We start from the raw sequence: 27405 nt of genomic DNA, 5'->3' as shown, positions 1-27405 counted from the left end.
TATTTTAGAAGTTATCTACCTGGGCAAATGTCTTCTTTTCTAATCTAAACATGCTCTTTTTAATTAATGGTAATGACTTTGTTGGAGATGAGAGAAATCCTAGACAAGGAGAGATAAAAGACATGTTTTAGTGGCTGAAATGATGAACTTACCTCGCGCTAAGTATAGCAGCATTTAGAATTCTAGTCCAAGGAGAAGGGATCTGTTTGCAACCTGTGATTATTTCATTTGTGTTGGTATCATGACCAACAAGAACTTTCTCACAAGGAAGCATCAAACAACATTAAAATTCTTTCAGAATTCTTTTTTCTAGCACTTAATATTTCTGGGCAAGACTTTTTATTGGTTTTACATGAAACATGAACGCTGAGCAAAGAGGGAAAAATAGTTCAGTGGCCAGAGATGGATAATGGGTATACACACACAGCCTGGAGACTGCACAGCCTTCCCCACACCGCTTATACTGGGTGTGGAGGAGGGGTGGTTATCCAAGGTAACATTTGGATACTGTACCAAAAGAAAGCGCAAAGATGAAAGAGAACAAAATACATGTGTACATACAAACTTTATAATTTTCATTGAAAATTATATAGGTTAGTTTTTATTCTTGAGCCAAAAAGAATAGTTCTTGAACATACAGTGAATATATATATATATATAGGCCCCCATTCAGTGTTTGAGCATCTGTAAAGGGATCGCTTTATTTACATTTAGGTCACTTAACCGAGCGTATGGACTAAGGTGGCAAAGAACTTAGTAATCTGGATATGTTTATAAAGAGATAGATCTAATTATTTTCTGGACTGTATTATAGTTCAGGATTGGTTATAAAAGGATTCAGTGACAGCCTAGTGTAATCCAGATCAGAAGAACTGAGAACAAGGACATAAAAATAAAGGGTGATATTAGAAGAGTAAGTATTATTCTAAGAAGAAGCCATGTGGAAGAAATGACGGTAGGGCTCATCTTGTAAGCTTGAGGAAAGATGAGGAAGGTTACAGATATTGCATGTACCAGGTAATTTGGCTGGACCACAGAAAGATTCAGAGATGTTGTTAAACCTTTTCAATTACTATTTTTCTTAATCTGTTGGATGTGGGTAGTATAAATGCCTGTATTTTATAAAAGTGAAATGATTTGCATTAATGTACGATTAAAGCTATGATAGCCGAGTTACAGTGACCAACAGGGTAAAATAAAATGAGATGTGTTGTTGGAAATATAGATTTGAAATTAAGTAAATAATCCTAATACTGAGGGCATCACTCAGCTGCAGTTAAACAATATATGTGAGTTTAAGAGAAAGGTGGGTTTTGTGACACCGGGTGTTCAAATACTCTTAGAAGAGAGCTTCACAGCTGAGCAAGGATGTAAGGACTAGAGTCATCTGGAAGTTATTTGCTTAAATATGCTAACATCAACAACACAAGAGCAACATTCAACTTCAGCAAGTTGACTTGCCAATCGTAACCCCTTGCTTTCAGTTCAGAAGATACTTTAGAGAAACAAATGGGGAGAAATTTGGCAGATAAAAAAACCAGTATATTAAATTAAATTCTATCACAAAGTAAAAATAATGCAGGTGGCACAGCATTCATAACCGAGAGCATTTGCATAATTTTGAACCCAGTTTGTTTGGGCTGGAGTCTCAATGTGGGACAACCATGAAAACTTCCAGAATCGTGTTATTCAGATAAATGCACATGCACGTGCGTACACACACACACACACACACACACACACACTTAAATTAACACATTGTATTATTGAATTCAAAATTCTGTCACGACAAGCGGACTGTAAAAGCGGAATCCTCTTCTAAACCTGCAGACCCCCTCCAGTGAGCGAACTTGCTGCCCCAGGCACAATGGTCGGTGTGATTTCCGCAGCAGCCATCAATCAGAGCATCGTGTACTCCATTGTTGCGGGAAACGAAGATGGTGAGTGCATCTTCAGTCTCTGTTTTCACCATAAACTAACAAACGGGGCTCTGAGATTCAGTTCAGATTGAATTACTATTTACCCCATTTTTCTAGGAAAATCCTCTCCAACTTAAAGTAATTGGTACATTTGGGCACCTGTGTGGCTCAGTGGGTTAAGTCTCTGACACAGGGCTCAGGTCATGATCTTACAGTTTGTGGGTTCAAGCCCCCTTGTTGGGCTTTGTGCTGACAGCTCAGAACCTGGAGGCTGCTTCAGATTGTCTCTCTGTCTCTGTCTCTGTCTCTCTCTCTCTCTGTCCCTCCCCTGCTCGTGCTCTGTCTCTCTCTCCCTCAAAAGTAAAACATTAATAATTGTTTTAAATAAATAAAAAATAAAAATAAATTAAAAAGTAATTGGTACATTTATGCTCCATCTGATTAAATTTGGATTATATTAACAGACATGATATTTTGCCCCCTAGGAAATAGTAACTCTTTAATTCTGAAAGTCTTACCCCGGTCCTCATTTAGGGATATTTTAATGACCTGTCTTCCAAATTAATGCATCATACTCCTGGCATCTGGTCATAATTATTGCTTTCAGGAGTCTCCTCCCCCTGTCCTGGACCATCTATGACATACTCCATGTCATACTAGGCTAACACTGGAGAACTTTTAGGATCATGAATAATTTTGAGTATCATAAAGCCACGTTCATGATAAACCCCACATACGTTGTATAATATGATTCCTCATGGCCAACTCTGATATACAATGAACAGCGGTAAGTATATAACTAATGTGAGGTTGCCTGCTGACCGCTTTCCACCAGGAGCAAGTTCATAGCCATGTTTCTCACCCATTCCTTATCTTACCATCATCCACCTGTGTCCTGTTTTACTCTCTGGATAGACCAGATGGCCTGGCTGTCATAAATGGTCAAGAAAGAGCCAACATACATTTAATAAGTACATAAAAATTCAATATTTAATATTTAGTAAATGAAGGAGTATAAAATAAATACTGTTAAGCAATTTGCAAGGAAATTCTAAAGGCCCTTTTGAAGTGTTTTCAAAGACCAACCATTACCAGAAATTGCTCTCCCTGCAACAAATGCTCGTATCTTACTTTTCTTACATCTTTCTTCTTTGTTCGTACCATGCTGCTGTGCCCCCTCCCCTAAACATCACCAACGTCTAATGCCCCCTAGTATGCTGTACTGTACTGATCCACCATGACAGACATAGTGTGCTGTGCTTCCCAAATGTGATTGGCTGATGAGACACTACTTTCCAGAAGAGTCTCAAAATAACTGGAAAATCGGGGTATTGATGTAAGGATGCACCGAGGATAATCTGAAGTTTACCAAAGCCAGCATTCCGTGACTTTCATGTGTTACTCTATTTTTTTTAATTTTTTAAACATTTATTTATTTTTGAGAGATAAGAGGAGGGTAGACAGAGAGGGAGGCTAGAATCCGAAGCAGGCTCCAGGCTCCAAGCTGTCAGCACAGACCCTGACGAGGGTCTCAAACTCATGAACTATCAGATCATGACCTGAGCTGAAGTTAGACACTTAACCAACAGAGCCACCTAGGGGTCCCTCACACATTACCCTTGTTACAAGAAGTGTTTTGGGGGTGCCTAGATGGCTCAGATGGTTAGCTATCTGACTCTTGATTCCAATTCAGGTCATGATCTCACAGTTGATGAGATTGAGCCCCGTACCAGACTCTGTGCTGACAGTGCGGGGCCTGCCTGAGAGTCTCTTCCTCTCTCAAGCTCTCTCGAGCTCTCTCGAGCTCTCTCTCCCTCTTACTCTCTCTCTCACCCCCCCTCTATCCCTCCCTCCCTCTCTTCCTCTCTCTCTCCCTCTTCTACTCTCTACTCTCACTCTCTCTTTCTTAAAAATAAACATTTTTTAAAGAAGTGGTTTTAAAATCACAGTGCCTTTTGAAGAGATTTTTTAAAATTTTCTTCTTAGAGTGTGAAGGAAATGATCAAGAGGCCATGTGTGAATTGCAGGTATGTTTGGGATCCACAACATCACAGGGGTTATCTATGTCAATGCCCCTCTGGATTATGAGACAAGACCGAGCTATGTGCTCTGCGTGCAGGCGGATTCCCTGGAGGTGGTCCTCGCCAATCTCCGAGTTCCCTCGAAAAGTAAGTCATGTCACTTCGGCACTTTATAAGAATTTGGGTGTGTTTCCGCTCACTCTCTATTGAAATACGCATGTCTAAAAGCTATCAGGGGAGAACTTGGGATCATCAGTGCTTGGGGCTGACTGCATATCACTTCAGCCACTGATACAGGGCAGTGCAAGGAGTGATTTCGTACTCCTGAAATATCAAGACAATAACATGCTGTCTCCAACTTTTGTATACGATACTGTTAGGATAACGTTATTCTCAGTCTCACTGTAAGGCTCTTGCAAACTCTCTGGAATGTATTGTTAACCGGAGTGGGATTGCTCTACATTCTCAGAATTGTGTGACTTCTTGTATTTACAGATTTTCTTAAGCGCAGAGGAAAATACAGAAGATGCATCTTAAAAGAGTGACTAACATTTACTGTAAATTATGTGTGGCATGATATTTAACTCACATCCATTTCTAGGAGATGAAAATTATTATTCCCATTTTATAAAGACAAGATAAGAAAAGGTTAAGTGACTTTTTAAAAATGACATTTAGTAAATTTAAGCTCACATCTTTTCACTTCAAAATCATTCTCCAGCACCTCCATGTGAGGCAGTTTACCGACACGAGAGCACAGGTAAAGCGACTTTGTGAAGGGAGCTGGCAGGGGTGCTGGACAGGAGAAGGGCTGATCTTTTCCATCCGTACAGCTACTACTCCTGTGCACTTCAGGGAGTTCTTTTCTTTATAATCACACCAGTTTTGTAGAATCTAGAAGACCAGAGAAAAACAAATCTAATTTAATTATTAGTGAAACAGAGGCCAAGAGATGGCGTGAAATGGGAAACAGCCTCTGAAACAGTGAGCTTCGGCTCTGGACCCTTCCTGGACATCCCTTGCTCCTGCTCCCTCACTCAACTTCTGTAGAAGGGGGAACAGGGAAAAGGAAGAGTGAGTGAGAGGCCCCAGCAGGGTGCAGGTGCCAGAGCTCAAGAGAGGGCTTGGGGCAGTGTGAGAAAGGAGCGCAGATGTTCCCTTGAGTTTTCTCTTCCAGTTCAGTGGGTGATGGTCATGACAGTGATGATGAGGGCTGCACCTTGCTCATAAAGGTACAACCACGTCATTTGAAAACAATCAGATTATACATGGTATCTTCGGAATTAAAGGAATTAAGTTGTGTGCAATGATTATTCATCACTTGCATAATTAAATTGTTTAAAAATAGCAGCAAAGGGACACCTGGGTAATTCAGTTGGTTAAGTGTTCCACTTCAGCTCAGGTCATGATCTCATGGTTCCTGGGTACAAGCCCCGCGTTGGGCTCTGTGCTGACAACTCGGAGCCTGGAACCTGCTTCAGATTCTGTGTCTCCCTCTCTCTCTGACCCTCCTTGACTCATGCTCTGTCTCACTGTCTCAAAGTGAATACATATTAAATTTTTTTAATTTAAAAATAAGCCAATTTCTTTAGTTTTTAAAATCTTTAAGCTGCAGTCAATTATATTTTTATAAAATATAGAGGAAGCTTCAAATTGTCAATTGATTTGACTAAACCAAGAGTCAAAAGGTGAGAGTGTTCTAAATTATATAATGTAAACTACCTTCTTGCAACTGAGAAATATTTGAAAGCTATTTGAAAACTGTATTTGTCATCTTTCTTTGAGAAAAAAAACCGAGCAGTTGGATTTACTAAGAAAACTCTGCTCAATATTTAGATTGTAGAACTTCACAATTTTCAAGAAACAGCTCCAAGTTCTTGGGATAAAGACATATCAGTAGCTTTTATGTAAGTGTGATACAGCTAGTTCTCATTACTTGAGTATAAACCTAAGGCTAATAAACATTTAGCTAATATGCCCATTAGCAATCTTACATGTGCCCACGTGTGCATGTAGAGTTAGGACCAGTTTGCAGGATCCTGAACTAGCCTCTCAGAAATGACTGAAGTCTAAAAGCTAAATGTTACTTTGTTTAATGCCTGATGCTTTTAATATTATTATTAACATTGCATGATTGACCTCTGCCTCTGGAGTCTGAAATACAAACTCATATATTTAAATCACTGTTTCACTTATTAATGACTCATAATGGCTTATAATCAACCCCTAGTTCATTAGCTATGTAAAAATAAGAACATTATGTATATTAGGTTAATTAATTAATGGTCTAAGGGTTTATACCTGCTTTAGAAGTAGCTGTCCCCTGGTCTTCAGCCATATGTTATATGAGTAAAGTAATAAAGAAAAGAGATTTGATTCATTAAAGAAGTATTTTATAATAATTCCTTTACCAAGAATTTACTAATGAAATCATTTTCAAAGTAAGTTTTATAGCTAAGCTGTAACTGCACTTAATACTTAAATGCAATTTCATATTTAAAATAGAACCATTTCAGAAGTCATCTCATAATTTTGACACTAGGGATATTGGAAACATGCTAATGTTTTAGTGCAGACACTTCAAACATACATAAAATTCCGGAGAGGATTATAATGAACCTCCAAATGTGGACTACCCAAGCTCATTACCAAGTCCCCAAAAATGCTCTCACCCACTCCCTCCCTTATTATTTTGAAGCAGACACACAATATTTCATCTGCAAATATCACAGCATGTGTCTCTTACAAATAAGGACTCAAAACTTAATCATAATACCATTATTACTCCCCCCCAAATTAATAAAATTCCCTCAGTACCATTGAATATCCACTCAATGTTCATCTTACAATTTATTCATTTCAAAATCCTAATATATTAGATCCATCTATTACAATTGGTTGAAAAGTGTTTTAAGTGTCTCTTTTTAAATACGGACTTCAACACCACCACCACATTTGATTCCCTCTGATGTTTATTTGGTCAAGAAACCTGGAGGGCTGAGGGCCCGGTGAGTTGAGTGACTTCAGCTCAGATCATGATCTCATGGTTCATGAGTTAGAGCCCCATGTCAGGCTCTGCACTGACAGCAGGGAGCCTGCTTGGGATTCTCTCTCTCCCAATCTCTCTGCCACTCCTCTGCTCATGCTGTCTTTCTATCAAAACAAACATTCAAAGGAAAAGAAACCAGATTTCTGCAGACTGGGTTTCAATTATTAACTCTCCAGGGGTCACTTCAGATCTTGCTCCATCTCTTTAATTTCCTATAAAACATTATTGAGAGCTAGAGGCTCTGTTATTTTGGACTTTTTGTTTTTGTTTTTGTTTTTCTAACAATAAGTTGTAGATGATATTCACTGCTTCCTTAAAGAGTCACCCCAGTCCCAGACTCTACTGATGGTTGCAACCACTAATAATCGTTTCCTATCTGTTCATTCCTTCCTTCCATTTCTTCTGCATTTATTAGCCATATATTTCCATAGAGAGAAACTTGTCCATATCAAATATTTTACTACCCCATGTGCTCCTCCTATAGAAAAGACAGGGGGAAAAATGTTTGATTGTTCCCTTTTATTTCCTGGTTTTCAAAATAATGCACTGATTCACTATCATACTCCAAATGTGACCACTGCAATAACAAATGTTTTGAGTTTTATGGGCCAGATGGTCTCTGTTGAGCTACGAAATTCTGTTGCAACTTAAACAAGGGAGAGACAGTATATAAACAAAATGGTGGTTGTACCCCAACAAAATTCTACTTGTCCAAATTCTACTGGACTTGGCCTTTGTTGTGACTCTTACTTTTACTTTACATAATCCAGAAAGCTTCTCCCTCTACTGTTTGTGCATCTCCCAAGGTGAGCAATGCTTCTGTTTCATCCACTTCCTTTTCCCACACTTCTAATCTAAAGAAATACTGTTGAGCCCTGTTAATAAGATAATCAGTCATTGAACTGTCTACAGTTTGTCCTATAGCACACTCCTCAGAGTAAGAGTATAAGAACAGCATTTCCTGTATCTTTGTGCATTAGTGACAGTTTATCTATGGACCCGGCAATTGAACATAATTTGATTAGATGGAAAGGCCTCGGCTCATATTCTCTTCATTGGTCTTAAATATTTCACTCTGGTTTTCTTCTCCCATGGAGAATTACTGTCAAAAAACATAATGACGAACTGTCTTTTTTTCCAGTGTTTGTCTTATTTCTGAATTTCCAAGGAATTTACTTTTTTCCTTTAAAGTTCAGTAGTTCTATTGGAATCTGTCTCAAAATTACATATTTTGTCATTTTTTACATATATACATAGTATATGCATTAAAGTCTTATTTCAGAAAACTTTTCAATTCTGAGTTTTTAAAATATTTTTGATTTAATTATTTGGTTTTCATCATAGGAGACCTCTACTATATAAGTGATGAATACTTTCCTGTATTTTATATCCCCTTGTCTCTTGTCTCATTAATACCTCTCTTCATTGCATTTATTTTTTTAGTTTTTAATGTTTTTTATTTATTTGAGAGAGAGAGAGAGAGAGAGAGAGAGAGAGAGAGAGAGAGAGAGAGAGAGAGAAAGACAGTGAGCAGGAAGAGGTCAGAGAGAGAGGGAGATACAGAATCTGAAAACAGGCTTCATGCTCTGAGCTAGCTGTCAGCACAGAGCCCGACGTGGGGCTCAAACCCATAAACCGTGAGATCAAGACCTGAGCCAAAGCCAGACACTCAGCCAACTGAGCCATCCAGGTGTCCCTCTCTTCACTGCATTTAGATTTTGTTTTTACGATTTTAACTTGAGTGTTTTCTAAACTCTAATATATGTTTTCTTTCTTTCATGAATAATTTTATTTTGTTTCAGCACACTATGGTACAGTTTGCATATTTTTTTCCAAATGCCTTGATGTTTTGAGAGCTATTATTTTGCCCACTGTTCTTTTCTTTTCCTTGTGGGCTTTAACCATGGTCTTTTTCAGCTTTTCATGTTTAAGTGAAATTAGATTCTCTATACTTTTGAAAGAGGAAAATGGGCTAAGATAGCATTACTAGATCTAGACTATTATCTCAAATATTTTCACAAGTGATAAAGAAAAGAAAACATTATCCTTCTACTTTTAGAAATCTGCTTGCCTTTTGTGTTTGTTTGTTTTTAATGTTGATTATTTTTGAGAGAGAGAGAGTGAGCCAGGGAGAAGCAGAGGATCCAAAGTGGGCACCAAGCTGTCAGCACAGAGCCCGATGCAGGGTTTGAACTCACAACCATGAGATCGCGCCCTCAGCCGAAGAAGTCTGATACTCAATTGACTGAGCCACTCAGGTGCCCTAGAAATCTGCTTGCTTTTATCTACACTCCTACTTGCACTAGAGAAATGTTCTCTCTCTCTCTCTCTCTCTCTCTCTCTCTCTCTCTCTCTCTCTCCTTTTTCATTTTTGCCCTCATTGTCACTGCCCTTCTCAGTCTATATTCTGCTCTCAGCATTTTCTCCATTCTCCTTAGCACGGAGTTTGCCCTATTGATTTTATATTGCTGGAGTCACCTTTCTACTTCACTGGATCTTCAAGCCACAGAAATGCTGCCTTCCCTCAGACTCCCTAAAGACGGTTGCCATCTTCACACTTGCTGATAATACAGAAAACTTGATAATACAGAGAGTTGCTCACCTTCTGTGATTTGGGGGATAGCTTGTTGCTGTATTTAGCTGGAGATATTATCTGTGCGGTTTTGGTTTGATTGCTAGGATATTATCCTAATTACAAAAATGTGAAGATGAAGATGAGACGTAGAGTAGGAGGACTCCCACAAAAATAACCCTACAGGTTAATAATTTAGTTCCATGGCTGCTGATACAGAGACTCCTGGGTCACAGAGTCAGGACCTTGGTACTCACAGTGAAAGTACGAGCCGAGGGTCAGCGTAGCAGTCCACACACCTTGAGGCCCCAGAACTCCAGACCTCACAGGCAGGTGCAGGGCCAGGGAAGAAGGCACTGGGTGGAGGGCATGGCAGGGGAGCGACAAGGAGCTTGGAGATGCTGCCACTTTTACACAAACCATGGCAATCTTCCTGGAAAGGGGAAGCAGGGAAATTGCTGGACTACACAATGCATGTCTGCAGGACATCTCAGTGAGAATCTCACTTCTCAGCATGGCCAGCCACATAGAGTTCTATGTCCCTGGTGGGAAAAAAAGGTCTGGGCATCACAATGTTGGCACAGTCAGCAAGGCAAGGGGCAGTGCAAGACCCCCAGGGAATAACTGTCTCCAGTAGGTGACCATCCTAACCCTGGTCTGTGTTTAATGAGGCATGATTCAGGAGGACTTAAGTATCACATTTCACCTTAATCATCTCCTTCAGATCCCTAAATGCATGTTTGAATGCAAGGATATTTGAAATGATTGTTGAATCAGTAGAAATGTTTCACAGTTGGATGTTGGAGAATGAGAGCTCCAGAAACTTCTATGGTTCTCACACTGTGGTAGCTGCTACCAAGTTTAGGATTCAGTTTTTATTTCATACAGGACTTCTAGCTACATTTTCCTTTTCTTAACTGCTTTTATCAGTAAACTCTTCTTAATTATATTGGGCATATAACAAATATGTGATCGGGGCACCTGAGTGGCTCAGTCAGTTAAGCATAAGCATCTGACTTGGGCTCAGGTCATGATCTCACAGTTCAGGAATTCAAACCCCATGTCAGGTTCTGTGCTGACAGCTCAGAGTCTGAAGCCTTCTTCTGATTCTATGTCTCCTTCTGTCTGCTGCCCCCACTCTGAAAAATAAAGCATTTTTTAATTTACATTTATTTATTATTGACATATAGGAGAGACAGAGCGTGAACAGGGGAGAGGCAGAGAGAGAAAAAGACACAGAATCTGAAGACGGGCTCCAGGCTCTGGGCTAGCTGTCATCACAGAGCCCGATGTGGGGCTCGAACCCACAGACCGTGAGATCCTGACCTGATCCTAAGTCAGACACTCAACTGACTGAGCCACTCAGGCACCCCAAACATTTTTTTAAGTAACCAGATATAAAAGACATAATAGATACAGATTGTCAAAGATATTTAAGATAAAAACAGATAGACCAGCAGTTTGCCACTCTAAAACCCTTACTCCCAAGGAGCATAACAATGATCAAGTGAATGGGGATTTAGAAAGGACTTTCTCTGAGGTATTCCTTTTGGGGGAAAAGGTTGTAAAGCTGTGTTTGCATGTTGTTCCCAATACATCCATCCCCAGGAAAGGGGATGTGACAAGAGGAAGTGTTCGATCTCAAGTGTATAACTTTAGTTACAAGGAAGAGCCCAGCGGCCATGTTTCAGGGGACACAATCAGCCCTGTCCCAGAGCTGCCAGTCAGGGCACTGCAGTGCCCACAGCTCTAGGACGGCTGGGCAGGAGAGAGCTATGGCCACATGAGGACAAGCCTGTGCTTGTGGGACGATGCAGGCAGAGAGCCGGTGACCATGGTCCAGATCTGGGACACAGGCAAAGGCTAGCTTTTGTCAAAATGCAGAACCATCACCTGGATGAGGGTAGCAGCAAAAGGTACAATCTAGAGATAGGCCACTGCCTCTGTGCTAAAGGGACCAGGTGGAATGAACTGAAATGCACGTCCCAACCCAGGGTGCCGCAGAGAACACCCCCATGCTCGGAGCACCCTGTGACCACATCTGCTTGAAACACAGCTGTGACCCCAAGGGTGTCTGACTGTTTCACAGTATAGTGTGGAAGTGGACATATTCCTGCCTGCCTCACTATCCTACCCCTCAGCTGCTGGGACTGGGGGTGGCAGGCTGAGTGTTAGAGCAGAGCAGCAGGGAACAGGTGACAAGGCTGGTTAGCAAAGTGAAAAGAAGTCTCTTGGGGCTCCTGGTGGCTCAGTGGACTGAGCATCTGACTCTGGACTTCAGCTCAGGTTGTGATCTCACCGTTCATGAGTTTGAGCCCTGCATCGGGCCTAGCACCATCAGTGCAGAGCCTGCTTGGAATTCTCTCCCTCTCTGTCTGTCCCTCCACCTATCTCTCTCTCTCTCTCTCTCTCTCTGTCTCTAAGTAAATAAATAAACTTAAAAAATAATAATTAAAAATAAATCTCTTACAACCTCTTTCTCCAAGGAAGGAGGCTTTCCAGGAACACATCTCAATTGGGAAAGAAGAAAACTTTTGCCTTTAAATTAAATTTGAAGTATTGATTAATACATTGAACTAGATTATTTTAATAATAATTAAAATTATTAATTAAAATTATTGAGAGAAATTAATTTAAAATATTTTAATATCACAAGTAGCCTGAGTTTTTATTCAGCTGCAGAAAATGTCTGCCCCAAAATCAGTAGGATAAAAAGAAGAGTAGAAAAGACAAAATAGATTTTTATAGTTGTATTCTTTATTTCCATATGAAGCACACCATTTTGGCATGGCTAGAGAGCAGAATATAGTTTAAACCTTTTTAAAAATTGTTTTTTAATATTTATTTATTTCTGAGAGACAGAGAGAGACAGAGCCTGATTTGGGGAGGGACACAGAGAAAGGGATACAGAGAATCCGAAGCAAGCTCCAGGCTCTGAGCTGTCAGCACAGAGATTAACTTGGGGCTCGAACCCATGAGCTATGAGATCATGACCTGAGCCAAAGTTGGACACTCAACTGACTGAGCCCCCCAGGTGCCCTTAAACATTTTTAATAAATTTAAACCACTTGAGGGTAGGAAATTTTGTCTGTTATGATTATTGCTATATTCCAGGAGTCTAAAGGTATAGCACAAAAGCATAGTCAGTAAAGATTTATCTCATAAATGAGCAAGTCTGGAAAGTGAAGGCCAGATTATGAAGGGGTTTGACTATCAGACTAATGGTATACACACATGCAGTGTGCATGGCACCCATAATCCCTCTGTATTTCTCTTCTGCTGGTCCCATTCTCTCAGATATCCATATTTTTCTGCTTGGCTCTCATATTGAGCATTATTTTTGATGAAAAATTATCTTCATTTCATGAAAGAAAGAAATGTGAAGTATTAATGTTTTTGTTATTTCAAAATTATGAGTCCCCTTTTGTGCCTGTCTATGTTCTCCCTCTCCTTAGACCAGCTTGGTCTCTCCTCGGTTTTCAGGCTGGAACGTCACTGTTCCCAGAGAGACCCCAAGGATCCTGTGTCCAGGACACATTCCACAGAAACTTGTGTCAATATTCCTGCCACAAAGTCATTGCCATGCGTTTATCCTGATGTAGAGCGGAAACTCTAATATGTACCTTTATAGCTAGATCTTAGCTGTATAGTTTGATTTGTGGAATTCCACAACTGAAATGCAATTTTTCTTTTATAATAAAATTATAATTATCTTTTAAGCATGGAAGGAAAACCCCCCCCAGCTTTTTATAAATGTAGTATTGTGTTGTGATTCAATAGCTAGCCTTTCAATCAGGAATAAATGACAGGACAATTAAGATAAACCTTAAACAGGTGATAAAACAACTCAAATGCTATTGATCTCATTTTATAGTTTTGCTTCAGGGTACAGACTTGTAATACATTTCATTTCCTTGGCTTTTTGGTTCCAAACGGAAGGTCTGTGACAAGTAGAGCTAATGACTCTTTACCGGTGATTGACTGACTCACAAAGCATTCCTCATGGAAGCGGGGGACAACATTGTAGCATCTCACATGTTATTTTCAGTCCTGAAATCCCAGATATGTTCCAGGTCTTACACTTGTTCGATAAATATATAACCACAAGTTTAGAAACTATATTTATATACTTTACTAATTTAAAACTTGGAGGCTATGTTATGAAAACTAATACAGTTATATCCTTTAGTGAATTTTTGTCACTAACATTCTAGGTATCTTCTATAAATACACAGTTGCAACAGTAACACTCTAATGAAACAAAAAATTATCTGTCCCAGAAAACAACTGAATCATGCAAAATATCTTTGCTTGGAAATGTCATTTTAAAAATGGTTATGGAATTTTATTAATACATTTCAGAAACCAAGTGCCTTCACGAAATATTCTTCCATTGATCCCAAAAGTGATTTGTTAATCCCATGACAAAGATGTGTGATCAACCCTTCTAAATGAGAGTACAGATTAAAATACATATTTCTTCACATGTATTATGAAATTTGATAAGGAAGACATTTTATATCACTTCATAGCCAATTAAAACTAAAATACTTAAGAGTCTAGGAATACATAAAATTGTTCTCCTTAACTTATACCTAAGTTTAAGCCCCAGGGCCTAAAGACAGGTGATATATATTTTTTTATTCTTGGGTATTCTATTTAATTAATACAATTAATAATTAATTTTTTTTGCCTTTTCAGGCAGAATTTACATTGAGTTTCAAATGGAGCCCATTCAGCGGTTCACAAATACTTTTGCAAAGTTACATTCTGTTTTGAGAGCAACAATCATTCCATTAATAATAAAGCCCCAAAACTATGCAATAGAAACTCTATGCCTTTTGCTTTAAAGACCCCCATTTCAATAGAGGCAAACTAAGCCCTGGGAAATGCCCATGGAACTATGCACAGCAGAGTGAGACCTGTTAAATTGTATACATTATAGAAATAGCTACATTTCCAGAAGTGAAAAACCCTCTGGATAACATAAGCATAAAATTGATCTTGCCTATTACAAGTTGGGGGGAAATTGTCAAGAGATTTTCTCTTAAATACCTTGATTCTGCATGCTGTTGATGAGTGTAGCCACTGGCCTGCCACACCCTGCTGTTATAGGACCAAGGCCTGTGGAGCAAGGCAGCATGAGTCTTTTTTCCTATTTTGCTAAATAATATTTAGATAGCTAGTTGATTGTATTTATTTTCATCTCTTATAACAAATCGAAAGTGAGCGCTCTTTTCTCTTGCTGGCATGTTCTACTTTGACCAGTTTTAACAAGCTGACAAACTTACTGAGAGATTATTTTTAGAAAAAAAGTTGCCCATTAACTAGACAAAAATACATTTCAGGATTATGTTTAAATAATAAAAAGTATGGGGGAAAGAGCCATGCAGAAGGAATGTAAGGAAGGGGGAACTTCTGAAGTTTTCATTGTCTCTTCTTGAAGGGTCTCTGTCCTCCTCAGAAATTCCTAGGTCACTGCATTTCTTAATTTCCATATTGACTGAGTTCCTTCACCTTTCTCTCAAGGAATTGCTACACCTTGTGGGTTTTCATTTATCCCATTCCCTGTGTCCACAATGGTCTTCTGTCATTGTTTTCCAGACCTAATCATTTACAAGGCTCATTTTACAACTCTTCTCATGTTTTACCTTTCCTCAATCACCCAGAGCCCCTATCAAGTGAGGAATAAATACATCCAGCCTGTGAGTTTTCAAAGGCAAGGATGTGATATTCAATTTTCTGGTGCCTCAGTGTTTATGACAGAGATAAGTCAGAAAATACAAAGTTTGAGATGGATCCTAATGGAGATGATGGTATGGATGACAGTCTGGAGGAGATCAATTTCAGGGGAAAACAGTGAATACTTCTTAGCCTGTGCAATGGAGAGTTTGCCTGCTTAACTGTATTTGAAGCCATGCTCTAATGCTTCCTATCAGAAGAACCACTGTTGTGTTTTCTATTGCTCTACTCAACTTGGCCTTTCTGACACCTATTATTTATATTAAAAATAATATTGTACTTAACTCTTAGATCTTGTTATGACTGACTCTGGCCAACGTTTATGTCATTCTTACCTGGAATAACTAATAGAACCATAATATTCTTATTCTTCTCAGTGATTGTGACTTGTTAGGCATATAAAATTATAACAAATTATTAGAAATATGCCAAAATAACAGAATCTAGTGTATTCCAAAATAAAAGCTGTGAACTGATGCACAGCATGGGATACAGAATACTATACTATTTTGATCCTGAAATCAGGTATCACATACCCAAGATTGTGTGACATGGATTGGTAAGCTTTTGTGGTTCCTCTTGTAATTGTTATTATTCTTTGATTAACACTAATGTCCAGAATTAGAATTATGTAGTCAATGTGATTCTATTAATTTTGTGTATTTATGAACATGCCTTTCAGTTTAACTTACATATTCTGTGCATTAAAAAGCCAATGCTGAGAATGTTAGGTTTCAGAGATAAGCTTAGCTGCAGCCTGTCTTTCTTCTTCCTCATACTCAAAACGCAAATCTAGCAGTTCATCCTTCTTCCAAAGCTAATTCATTCTTTATTCCCAGGAACTTTTTTTGTAAGTTCAGTTCATCAATTTTGTTGCTTCTCCATCTTGGTATCTTGTACCTAATTAGTCCCCTACATAATATCTTAAAAATAATTATGGATGAACAATTCAAAGGAAATCATTATTTTCAATGTTGACACCTTTAATTTTGAAATTTTTTTTCAATTATTAATTTACAGCCTATGTTTGCTTCAAGATTCCCTAATAGAGATTCCTATATGTATGTTTTATTAAAATGCACAAGACAGATACTCTAACCTGTCCAGGAGCTTAATTACATTTATGAAAGATTCATTTTAGTTGATATTCCATAAATGCTGAGATCTGCATAAAACTGAAACATCAGAAGTAAAGAGGAATTCTGTAAAAAATGTTTATTAAGGACACTGTTATAACTCATAATTTACCAATGAAACCCTTCAAATTAAAAGTTACTTTGAGGCGCCTGGATGGCTCAGTCAGTTGAGTATGCAACTTTGGCTCAGGCCGTGACCTCATGATTCAGTATGTGAGTTTGAGGCCCCTTCAGCCTCTCTGCTGTCAGAGCAGAGCCCTCTGCTTATCCCCCTCTTGTGGGCTCTTTCTTTCTCTCAAAAATAAGTAAACATAAAAAATTGCCTTGACAGAACATCAGACAAAAGGCAGATGCCGAAAAATCTAATGTAATGAAATGTTTAAGGTCCCTGACTTTGGTATCACACAGGTCTGAGTATCATACACATCTCTAATCTTTACTAATATCTTTAAGCTTTAGAATTGTCAACACAATATCCCAATAAATATATCTATTCCTTCTGAGCTGTTGAAAATTTTAAACAAAATGATGTCTACAAAGTCCTTAACTTATTAGAACATTGGAAACATCCAGTGAAAAATCCATAGTAATTATGATCACATTGTTATTATTGTTACTAGGTGTGATATGTTTGAGCGACACTTAAGCATTAGTAATCGCCTCCTGAAAGTACTTCTTCTTCCGTAGATCACTGTACATAGAGATTCCACATCTCTCTGTAAGTTCTTCATATAACCAGTGGTTGTAGGTTGTAACATGTTAGAAATGTAGTCAGGCCATCTTTTGACATTTTTAGATTTGAATACTCTTACCTAAATTGACAACTAGATAATGTATGTACAAAAACCAAAACAGTCAACATTTTCCCCAAAAGACTGGTGAAATTAATGCCTTTTGGTAAGTTGAAAGGGAAAATCTACCCTTTTTGTTTAGGTAGGAAGATATGGTCCCCATTCTTGAGGTAGACTAAATTGTTCCCACCAACTGTACTCGGGATGGTTCTTTGGTTAAAAGCAACAGGTACCTCCTCTGACTGACTTATACTAAAAGAAACTTACCAGAGGAGTACTTTGTGGCTTGCATAATCAATGGGGAAGCTGAATAGGATCTAAGGAAGGACAAATACCAGGTACACTTTGGAAATTTTGGTCAGAAACTCAGAACACTGATTTTTTTTTTTTTTTTTTTTTTTGGACCTGGGATCACTAACCTTCAAGCAAATGCAATCAGCTCAAAGGTCAAGGGCAGAATCTGATAACCTGAGTTGAGACCAGTACCTTTAAACATGGATTGGGTACAGAGGACCCTGAATGACTGAGGCACAAGGCATATAGAGCTATAGTAACTCAAGGGTGAAAGGATGGAGTTCTATGTCTAAAATAAGGGAAGAAGGGATGTTGGGCAGATATATATTTTATATATAAAATATATACATATATAAATATATATATAAATATACACATGTTAAATTTACCTATATATAAAATATATATCTGTGTGTATGTATATTCTACTTTATTTTTTCAAAAATCAATTTAGGACCTAAATCAGGTTGAGTGAGGTGCTTAGGTAGACTGTGTTGGAACAGTCACATCTTATTTGGAAGATACAGTGATAGATTTCACTTTCTGTTATAATGAAAGTCTAATTTTCATTTTTATTGGGACTAATGCTTGAAAGTTTAAGTAGCTGATTACTTGAACTTTTGAAAGTTTACAAGTTTATGTTGCTTGAAAACATTATTTTTTCCTCTCAGAAGTTTCAGGAGAGATTAAAGATAATGCATAATGCTTGCATTTAATGACATATCACAAGAACTGTGAACCCCTATTTGACAAGTATTCATTAAGTACTTTCCAAGGACTAAAATTAGCCTGTCCATTGCACTAAGTAGTTGTTGTTAAATTGCTTCCAAACTTTCGCAAAAACCTAATTATTAATATGTTGTGTACCAGATGACTAATGAGTGAAGCAAAGATCTAAAGAGTAATTAGACTGTGTTTTGCAAGGTCACCTTTCTCTTTACTCTTTGCTTTTTTGTTAAGTGTTCACAAGTAAGTCACATTTGCATGGGGAAATACCATCTCAGAGACAAACACGCAAACAAGTAAACAAATTTATTTTATTTTAGGGGGAAAATATGCTTAGTCAACATCTTCCAGAGCTTGTCAGTAAAGACTAGAGGTTCACACGGCATTTCTCCAGAGTCCTCAGATATGAGACAGGCCGTTTTGGGAAAAATGTGCAAAGGGAGCAGTGAAATTTCTTTCAAGATTTTTATCTCTGTGAATATTATGCTTTTCATAATCTGTGTTCCCTTTCCTTTCAACATATTTAACATTCACTTTCTCTTAATTATAAAAGTATCATCACTCCATAAAATGAGGGAAAATATATAAAGAAGAAAACAAGTGATAAATCCTACACTTATGAGTCTTTTTAAAATTTGCATATTTTCTCTCAGTCATTTTTCCTGTGGCTACACACACACACACACACACACACACACACACACACACAGAAATTGATCATGCATTCTCTGTTTAGAATCTCAGACTTTGTATTGCCACTTAGTGTTATGTCAGAAATATTTTCATATCATTAAATGCTCTTCAAAAAACACTTTAATGGTTGTTTAATATTTTACCATGTGGACATATCATGACTTATTTAGCTGTTTCCACATTATTGAACATCTAGTTTTGCAAGTGGTATTTGGAAGAAGTCATTGCTCTTAATATAAGATCCTGGGAACCTAGGACTGTCCTAAAATGAAAATCATTAGATTCCCAAGAGTCCTTTTTATGGAGATACAGTCTGTCATTTTCCACCAAATTTTCAAAGCTTCATTTATACCACAGGAGGATAAATCCAGCTGCTAAGTTCTAAGCTATCCATTTGAAGTCTTTATTTCTCTTTCCAGATTACTTATACTGGTCAGGTAGGGTTGCTGGCACCCTAGTGTGCACCACGTATCCTAACACACCCTCCTGTATGTTTCTCGTTCCCTGTCCCTCTGCCTACATGCCACACCGCTGACACCAGTGACCCCAGGTACCTGTACCTGCCGCTCCAGTGATTCTCTGTAGCCCCAGTCCTGTGGTTCAGTTCCATTCTCACACCCACCAGTGTTAGTGTAGACCCCACAGACCTCACAGGTTAAGCTCGGTCCCACAAGACTGCCTCCCACTTGAGAGGCCAACTGAACATAGCAGGTCCTGGGGTGCCTAGGTGGCTCAGTCAGTTAAACATCTGACTCCTGATTTCAGCTCAGGTCTCGACCTTGCAGTTCCTGAGATAGAGCCCTGCATGGGCTCTGCGCTGACAGCATGCCTGGGATTCTTTCCTCTGCTCCTCTCTCTGCCCCTCCCCACTTGTGCGCTCACTTGAGTGCTCTCTCTCTCTCTCTCTCTCAAAATAAATAAATTAACATAAAAAAGAACATAGTAGGTCCTCAAGCCACCCACAACTTCTGTTGGGCTCAGTTACAAATAAGAGGTTCCTGGGATCCTCATTGTTTCAATCAGTCACTGTAACAGCTCACAGAACTCAGGGAAACATGTCTGTTCACCCATTTCTTATACAATAAAGGACATGATAAAGGACACAGGGAATGGGCAGATGAAGAGATACAGAGGGCAGGGTCCTGCAGGGGCTTCTGTATCTGTGGAATGCAGGCACACCGCTGCCCTCCCTCCATTTATAAGGACACTAATCCTTTTGGGTCAGGGTCCCACCCTATGAGCTCATTTCACCGAAATGACCTCCATAATGGCCCTGTCTCTAAAGGTGGCCTCATCAGGCATTAGGCCTTACCACGTTAATGTGGGGAAGACAGAATTCCGTCCATAGCATCTGTTCATGTTCATGACCACAGTCAGTGATGTTGTTTGTAAATGAGAAAGACCTACAGATACTCCTGTTTTTATATTTTCACAGAATTTTGCCTTTCCTAAATTTATCATTTGTAATCATCCCCAACCCTCCTGTTTCATGAATTTGGTGCCTTCTCTAGAAGTTTACATTTTTGTAACAACAGCACTATATACCTTCTGTAGGCAGAATACTCCCTTCACCAAGTCCGTGTCCTAAGTCCCAGAGTCTGTGAACATGTTACCTTGCATGGCAGAAAGGCCCCAGCAGTTTCATACGCTGAGGATCTGATAAGGATGGCTTGTCCTGGATTAGCTGAGTGGGCTTGATGAAATAACAGGGTCTTACAACCAGGGTGAAGGTAAGGCAGCTTGAGACGACTCCGGAGGCCATTGTGGCCTTTGAAGATAAAAGCGAACCAGGGCCAAGGAACGCAGGCAGTCAGCTTGGCAAAGCTGGAAAAGGCAAGACAACAGATTTGCCTCCAGAGCCCCCAGAAAGGAATGCAGACCTGCCCACCTCTTCATTCTAAAACAGAAAAACCCACACTGACCTATGGAGCTGTAATATAATGCATTTGTATTGTGTGAGCCACTGATTTACAGAAACAACAGGACACTAATACAATGCCATGTTTTCTTTTTGTTGAAAAGTAGAGGCTTCTGTCTGTGCTATTAAATACTTTAGCATATTATTTTTTTATTTTTAAAAGTTTATGCCTTTTGAGAGAGAGAGAGAGAATATGTGTGAGGGGCAGAGAGAAAGTGAGAGAGAGAGAGAGAGAGAGAGAGAGAGAGAGAGAGAGAGAGAGAATTCCAAGCAGGCTCTGAGCTGTCAGCACAAAGCCTGATGTGGAGCTGAAACTCACAAACCCTAAGATCATGACCTGAGCCAAGATCAAGAGCCAGATACTTAACCAACTGAGCCACCCAGGTGGTCCTAATATATTATTTGAAATGCTGTTTTCTTCCCCTCCTTTAGCAATACCATAGGCATTTTTAACTCCTTCAAATCATCAGTCTTTACTCTTAGAATGAGAACCAAATATAGAAGAGGTAACTGTGATGGTCTGACCTTTAAAACAGGCTGATTTTTTTACTCAGAAATCTTTTATTTTATTTCTACTATTTGCTAGCCTGTATTCTAGAAACTGGGGGGAAATTATCTCGAGTCTACAAAGGGTAGTTACCTGCCTTTTATTAGAAATTTGATTCTTGCTCTGGAGAGAGATGTGGGTATGAATTTCAGTCATGTTTGGGTAGAAGTCCGGCTCTTGTTATGGCACTTGACTTAATCTCTTTAAGTCTTAGTTTCTTTATCTGAAAAGCAGAATACCAGTATTTCCTGAGTCATTTAAAAGATTTTAAAAAGAGATATTGGAACAAAGCACCTAGTACAAGGGACTACTGCCGAGAAACTCTACTAAAGAGAGTAATGCTTCTCTTCCATTAAAATACAGTAAGCCCGAGTTGGCTTATTAAATTTTTTTCTTGATGGATTCTTCTTTATCTGTTTAGATGCAGCCCCTCTCTGGTCTCATGAAATAAGAGTATAATGTTTCTTTCCAGTTGTGTGTGTCCATGTGTATGCTTAGAGTCATGTATGACAATTCAAGACTGCCTATGTGACATTAGTCACTAAGTCAAGGAACCTTTTTGATTGCTTAGGAAATTGCACTTCCAAGACATGGTCTTTTGGTTTGTGGACTTGTTTTTGTTTGTTTTTTCTTTATTGATATATTTTAGCAAATTTATCAATCATTGTTTCTATTGAAATAAAACAGCTTTAGGCTTAAAGTATACTTTTTAACTGTATGTTAAAAAAAAGGAGGGGGTCATAATGGTACAATCAAATATAATTATTTTTTCTCAGCTCTGGTTCTGCATCTAGGATAAAAAGTTTCATATAGGCTCATAATGTCAGCAGAATGTTTTTACATCAAATATTGTATAGTGTGGCTATTTTTATCAAAGACTGTCAGCTTTTTAAAATGAGTTCTGTAAATCTGTAGTCTTTTCATGTAGCCAAAAGTATGGATATTTAATAAGACACTTTTACTATTTAATACTGTAAGTTTGCAGTATTGTCATGGAAACAAAAGAATGGATATTTAACAAGACACTTTTACTATGTTTCCGATATTGTTTCATTACTACTTAAATTCTTCTATTTGCAGGAAAAATATGTATTTCCCAATACGTTATTTGATATCCCATTTGTGATATCCCATATGATACAATTTTCCTTTATAATCTAGGATGAAGAAATGTTATTTTTAATTCTGTGGCATTGGTATTCTTCCTCCTTTTGATGGTAATAACCATGTTGCTAGTACCCTCCCTCTCCTGCCGCGGTCAGGAAGCTCCGAGTCCTATTTGAAATAGTGAAGCCACCATGTATTTAATATTTTACATGTATTTGCTCCTCTTATGTATATTCGCTCTGTGTGATTTCTGCCATGTTACTAAGGAGAAACTTTAGCTCAAGGGCGCCCGGGTGCCTCAGGCCATTGAGGTCATGATCCCAGGGTTGGTGAGTTTGAGTCTCGCATCCAGCTCTGTGCTGACGGCTCAGAGCCTAGAGCCTGGTTCAAATTCTTGGTCTCTCTCTCACTCTGCCCCTCTGCTGCTCATGCTCTGTCTCAGTCTCTGTCTCTTTCAAAAAGAAATAAACATTAAAAAAAAAAACCAAGAAATTTTAGCTCAGAAAAGATGCCTAATGCGTGTAAAGTCACACAGCATCCATAAGTTGTTACTGGGTATTTGACCCACAGTCTCCCCCCACAGCTTGTGCTTAACCTTTTGCTTGCCCAGTTCACAACTACAGCATTTTTGTTGGTCCTTAAAGGTCCTATATTAAGCTGCTTTGTGGAGAGTTGGTGTCTAACAGATACAAATGAATTAAAATAGTGTTTATTCTGTTTAAAATGGACGGAAAATAGGTCACAATCATTGCCTTGCAAAGACTCTAAATGTATCAGTTTAGTCTCACAGGGTAAACACAAAATGCTGGCAATCCCAATAAAAGAAACAATCTTGCATTTTTAGCTTCTGTTGTCCTGGTTACTCTTAACAAGAAACTTAAATTCATTAAATGTTCCTAATGGGAAGATATGTTAATATGGATCCAAAGCCAAACTTCAGCTGATGTGCAGAATATTATTCTTCTGACTATTCCCCCATCTCTGTGTGGCAAAAGTGTCAATGTCATCATTTTCTTGGCTAAAGACTCAGATAAAAACAAGTATATACTAGTAATCTGAGGGGCAGTTTTTAGAGTCAGTGGTTACATGCCATCATTTTCTTAATTCAGTTATTCACTTTTCAGCAAACACACACACAATGTATGTTTTAGATACAAGCAATTAAAATAATTCAAAGGCTAATTAAATCAATGTCAAAGCTATATTAGAAAACTATTAAAATTAACCTCAAAAGATTCAATCGCCCTTGCTAACTACAGAAAATAAATAGTGTATATAAATATAACTAAGTACAATTCTTGCAGAACACAAAGTTAAGGAATAAAAAGAAACAATAGTCTTTTCTTATAACATACTGACTTCATTTTTCAAAAGAGCATGTAAATATATTGCATTCCTCTAAATCCCATCTAATGAAGAAACTATAGCATACTTCTTCCTATCCTTTTTTAAATCAAAGCCTACCTTTTTTGTTAACTGAATAACTTTCTATAAACCCCTTAATAAGATCAGATTAAGTTCTTATGTCAGATGATCCTTTTGTTCTTAACCACTACTTTATGGAAAGAACCAACCATTTATCTGGCATATAAACTAGAGCAGAGGAACACAGAGAAAATTAACAATAGTATAAATACTAGGAATCTCCAAAGTCACTCCAAATAGGTCATAAAACTATGAAATGGTTTCAGGATCATGATTTTCCTAATATCAATTTTTTAATCTTTTATCTTTAAGAGAAGTATTCTTGATCTTAATAGGAACCTGCATATTTGATACTACAGTTTTTAAGGGATTAAACTATATTATGTAATTTAATTTATGGAGATAAGATAGAGTGGATTATTTTATTTTATTTTATGTTATTTTATGGGGAGTGAGGGTTTGGTAACAATTTCAGTCTAAATGAACATTTATTGAACACCTACTGGGTAAAAATCAGTGCCTCTGAAGAATTAATTTATCAGTAAAGCATATACAAAAACATTATCAAAATAGTTTCAAAAACACTATCAAAACAGCATAAGAAATTATGTGTTTGTTTTCATGAGGAATTAGTCTTTTTTTTTTTCATAAGCAAAGTAACAAAGTAGACCTTGTGTTTCAAGCATTTTGAAAGTTCTCTGCAATAGAGTCATTGGAGAATATATGTCATTTACTGTCATTATGATACATTTCAAAAACTCATTTAAAACATTAGACCATGAAGTATATATAAAAATAAGAAAAACACAGTGATTGCTTTCAAGTTTTAGAGTCTAGTGTATGTTTTCTAATCAGACCAGCTCCTTTAATCCTAAGTATGGCAATAATTATTTCTTTGATGTATTTATCAGTAATAATTAGAGCTGTGGTTGAAGTTCGGAACATTCAGATGGAGGAAATGTCAAAAACAGAGGCCACTGGGCACTGACAGGAGTGTAGGTGCCTGGGATTGAACCCCTGACTTTAAAGAACTCATTCAAATTGGGGAGGACCAATGTGGGATCAACTCATTTCAGCCCATTTTGATGGAGTCCCACCTTAAAGACATGTTTATGCAGATAGACTCAGGGCAAGGAGTTCTTATACATCTACACAGTCTCCATATTCTGTTTTCACCCCTCCAATCCCTCTCTCTTTTGTTTTGAAATTGGGTTTTTCAGCCTCCTCACTATCCAGTTTAGACTTGATAATTTTTTGCTATTGGTGCCTGTCCTGTTCTCAGCATCCCTGGCCTCTACTTACTCTATCCCAGTAGCAGGTCCCCCATCTACCCATTCTCTGCATGTTTTACCACCAAACATGTCTCCAGATGGGCAAAGTCCATCATGATTGAGAACCACTGCTTTAACTCCTTGGACCATTATTCAGAAAGTCTATTTTGAGAACCCGATGCAATGTAGGCAATAGAGTTGTGTAGAAGGAAGAAACAGATTGATCTTGAGAAAATAGGGGCTTTCTGAGAAAACTAACAGCAGAGAATTAATTATTGAAAGTCAAGGAAAGAAGAAAAAAAAATCCAAACTAAATTTGGTCTTGAAAAATATGGAGTGTTAAAGTTAATAGTTTTTTGAACATCACTTACTCTTCTGAACACCTTGCACTTCGTGTAGGAGGTCTAAGGGAATAGTACGGCTATTTGAGGAGGTTCTGGTCTGACTACTACTTTCTTTTCTGAGCTTTACTATTAGGCGATTCTATTTTCTCTCTCTTCAACCTTGTGAATCTCAAAGACATGTCTCACATTCCCTCACCTGAGGCATCACTCTGGAACTTCTTGGCCCACTGGAGGCAAAGGTGTGCTTACAGAACAGGTTCTCTCCTACAAAATGAGACAAAATTGTTGAGGGGGGGGTGTTGGGAGGAAGGAAATGAGATCCTGAACCTCACTTCCTGCATAGGAAGACTATAATGTCTTTAACTAAAACACTTGCCAAATACATCCACCATTCATCTTGTAATTTCCTCCGTCCCTGTAGTGTCCCCCAGTGCTGTGTGGCCTCACTCAAAAGGGGACAGAGGTGGTATTGGGACATCCACCCTCAGTGCTGTTCCTCCCACACTATCCTCTCACCATTTTGTCCATGCCACTTTTCTTTCTCCTTCCATGGTTGTCTTTTTCTGTTACGTGCTTCCTAATTATCTTAAATAAAGAATATAGCACACACACACACACACACACACACAGAAGATCCTGTAAATACTCAAAAAAGTTAAAAAGTAGATTTCCTTAAAGGAATTTGAATCACAGCTGCTTCCAAATTTCTGCCTTTGAAGTAATGAAAACCTAACTTTGGTAGAAGACCATGTTAGAGCTCTTAGTCCTTACACACATTTCATGAAAGTATGCAAGCCAAGGAATTCTGTGGTATCAGGTACACTGTTTGTCCATGAATCAGAAAGTCTATGTGAATGTTATCCTGGTGAGTAAACCTTATGGGTGTCTTCTATTTATTTTGTGACTGCCCAGTATCTATTTTACATTGTTGGCTTAGACATATCACAATTCTTTCCCAGCTTTAGTCAAGTATAATTGGCAAATAAAATTGTCAAAGGTGTACAGTGTGGTGATTGGATATGTGTATATATTGTGAAGTGATTGACCACAATCACATTATCCCATACATCACCTTATGTGACGGTTGTTACCATACCATCCGAACTCACGTGTGTGTGTGTGCTAGTGTGCGTGCTGACAACATGGAAGACCTACTCCCTGCAGATCCCAAGTGTCCAAGGCAGTGACAAACTGGTCAGCCTGGAGTCCCCTGGAGCCTCAGAACTCCATCGTCCTGCACCTGTGATCAGTCCCCTTGACCAGCGCCCCCCCCCCCCCGCCACTCCTGGCCCTGCCGGTCTGCTCTTTCCACATGTTCTACATTTTCCACATGTAAGTGAGATCATACAATACTTATCCTTCTTTGTATGACTTATTCCATTTAGCAAAATTCCCTTCAGGTTCATCTGTGTGTCTTCCACTCATTTTCTACCTCAGGACCTGTATTCATAAGATATTCTTTTATCTTCTGACCAAATCCAGCACCTGACCAGTGAAGAACATTTCCAAAAGCGGACACAGGTAGAATCGAGGCAAATAAGAGGACATTGTGTTTTACCCAGCGAATGGTAAACTCATAAAATTTATTAGCCTGAGGGGATAACTGGACTGGAGTCCTTCACCAGTGAAGGCAAATACTAAAATTTATTGTCAGCTAATGCACTCATGTGCTTACTTAGCCAATAAAAACGTGATCCAGAGCAGGCCATTGAGTACTCCCTACTGTGACTGGGGAGTCTGTGTCAGAGGAGGAATAAGAGTGGGGCCCACAAGACCTGGTGGGGTCGGTGGGGGTGTCCTGGGGACAGCAGGAACTACAAGGCTCCGTGTGAGAAATTAAGAAAAGGCAA

General features: G+C 38.5%; 1 protein-coding gene across 1 annotated transcript in view; it reads left to right on the top strand.

Moving 5' to 3' along the window:
• Positions 1-27405, top strand: part of PCDH15 (protocadherin related 15) — a 697494-nt gene that overhangs the window by 575069 nt on the left and 95020 nt on the right. Inside the window, exons 24-25 of the mRNA XM_029919519.1 lie at positions 1831-1940; positions 3947-4087. Of these exons, the coding sequence (XP_029775379.1) occupies positions 1831-1940; positions 3947-4087 (251 nt within the window). The remainder of the gene's footprint in view (positions 1-1830; positions 1941-3946; positions 4088-27405) is intronic.

The sequence above is a fragment of the Suricata suricatta genome, chromosome 2 (genome assembly GCF_006229205.1).
Source record: "Suricata suricatta isolate VVHF042 chromosome 2, meerkat_22Aug2017_6uvM2_HiC, whole genome shotgun sequence".
NCBI lineage: Eukaryota > Metazoa > Chordata > Mammalia > Carnivora > Herpestidae > Suricata > Suricata suricatta.
Note: the sequence above shows the minus strand (reverse complement) of the source record. Positions and strands in the feature narration are given on the sequence as shown.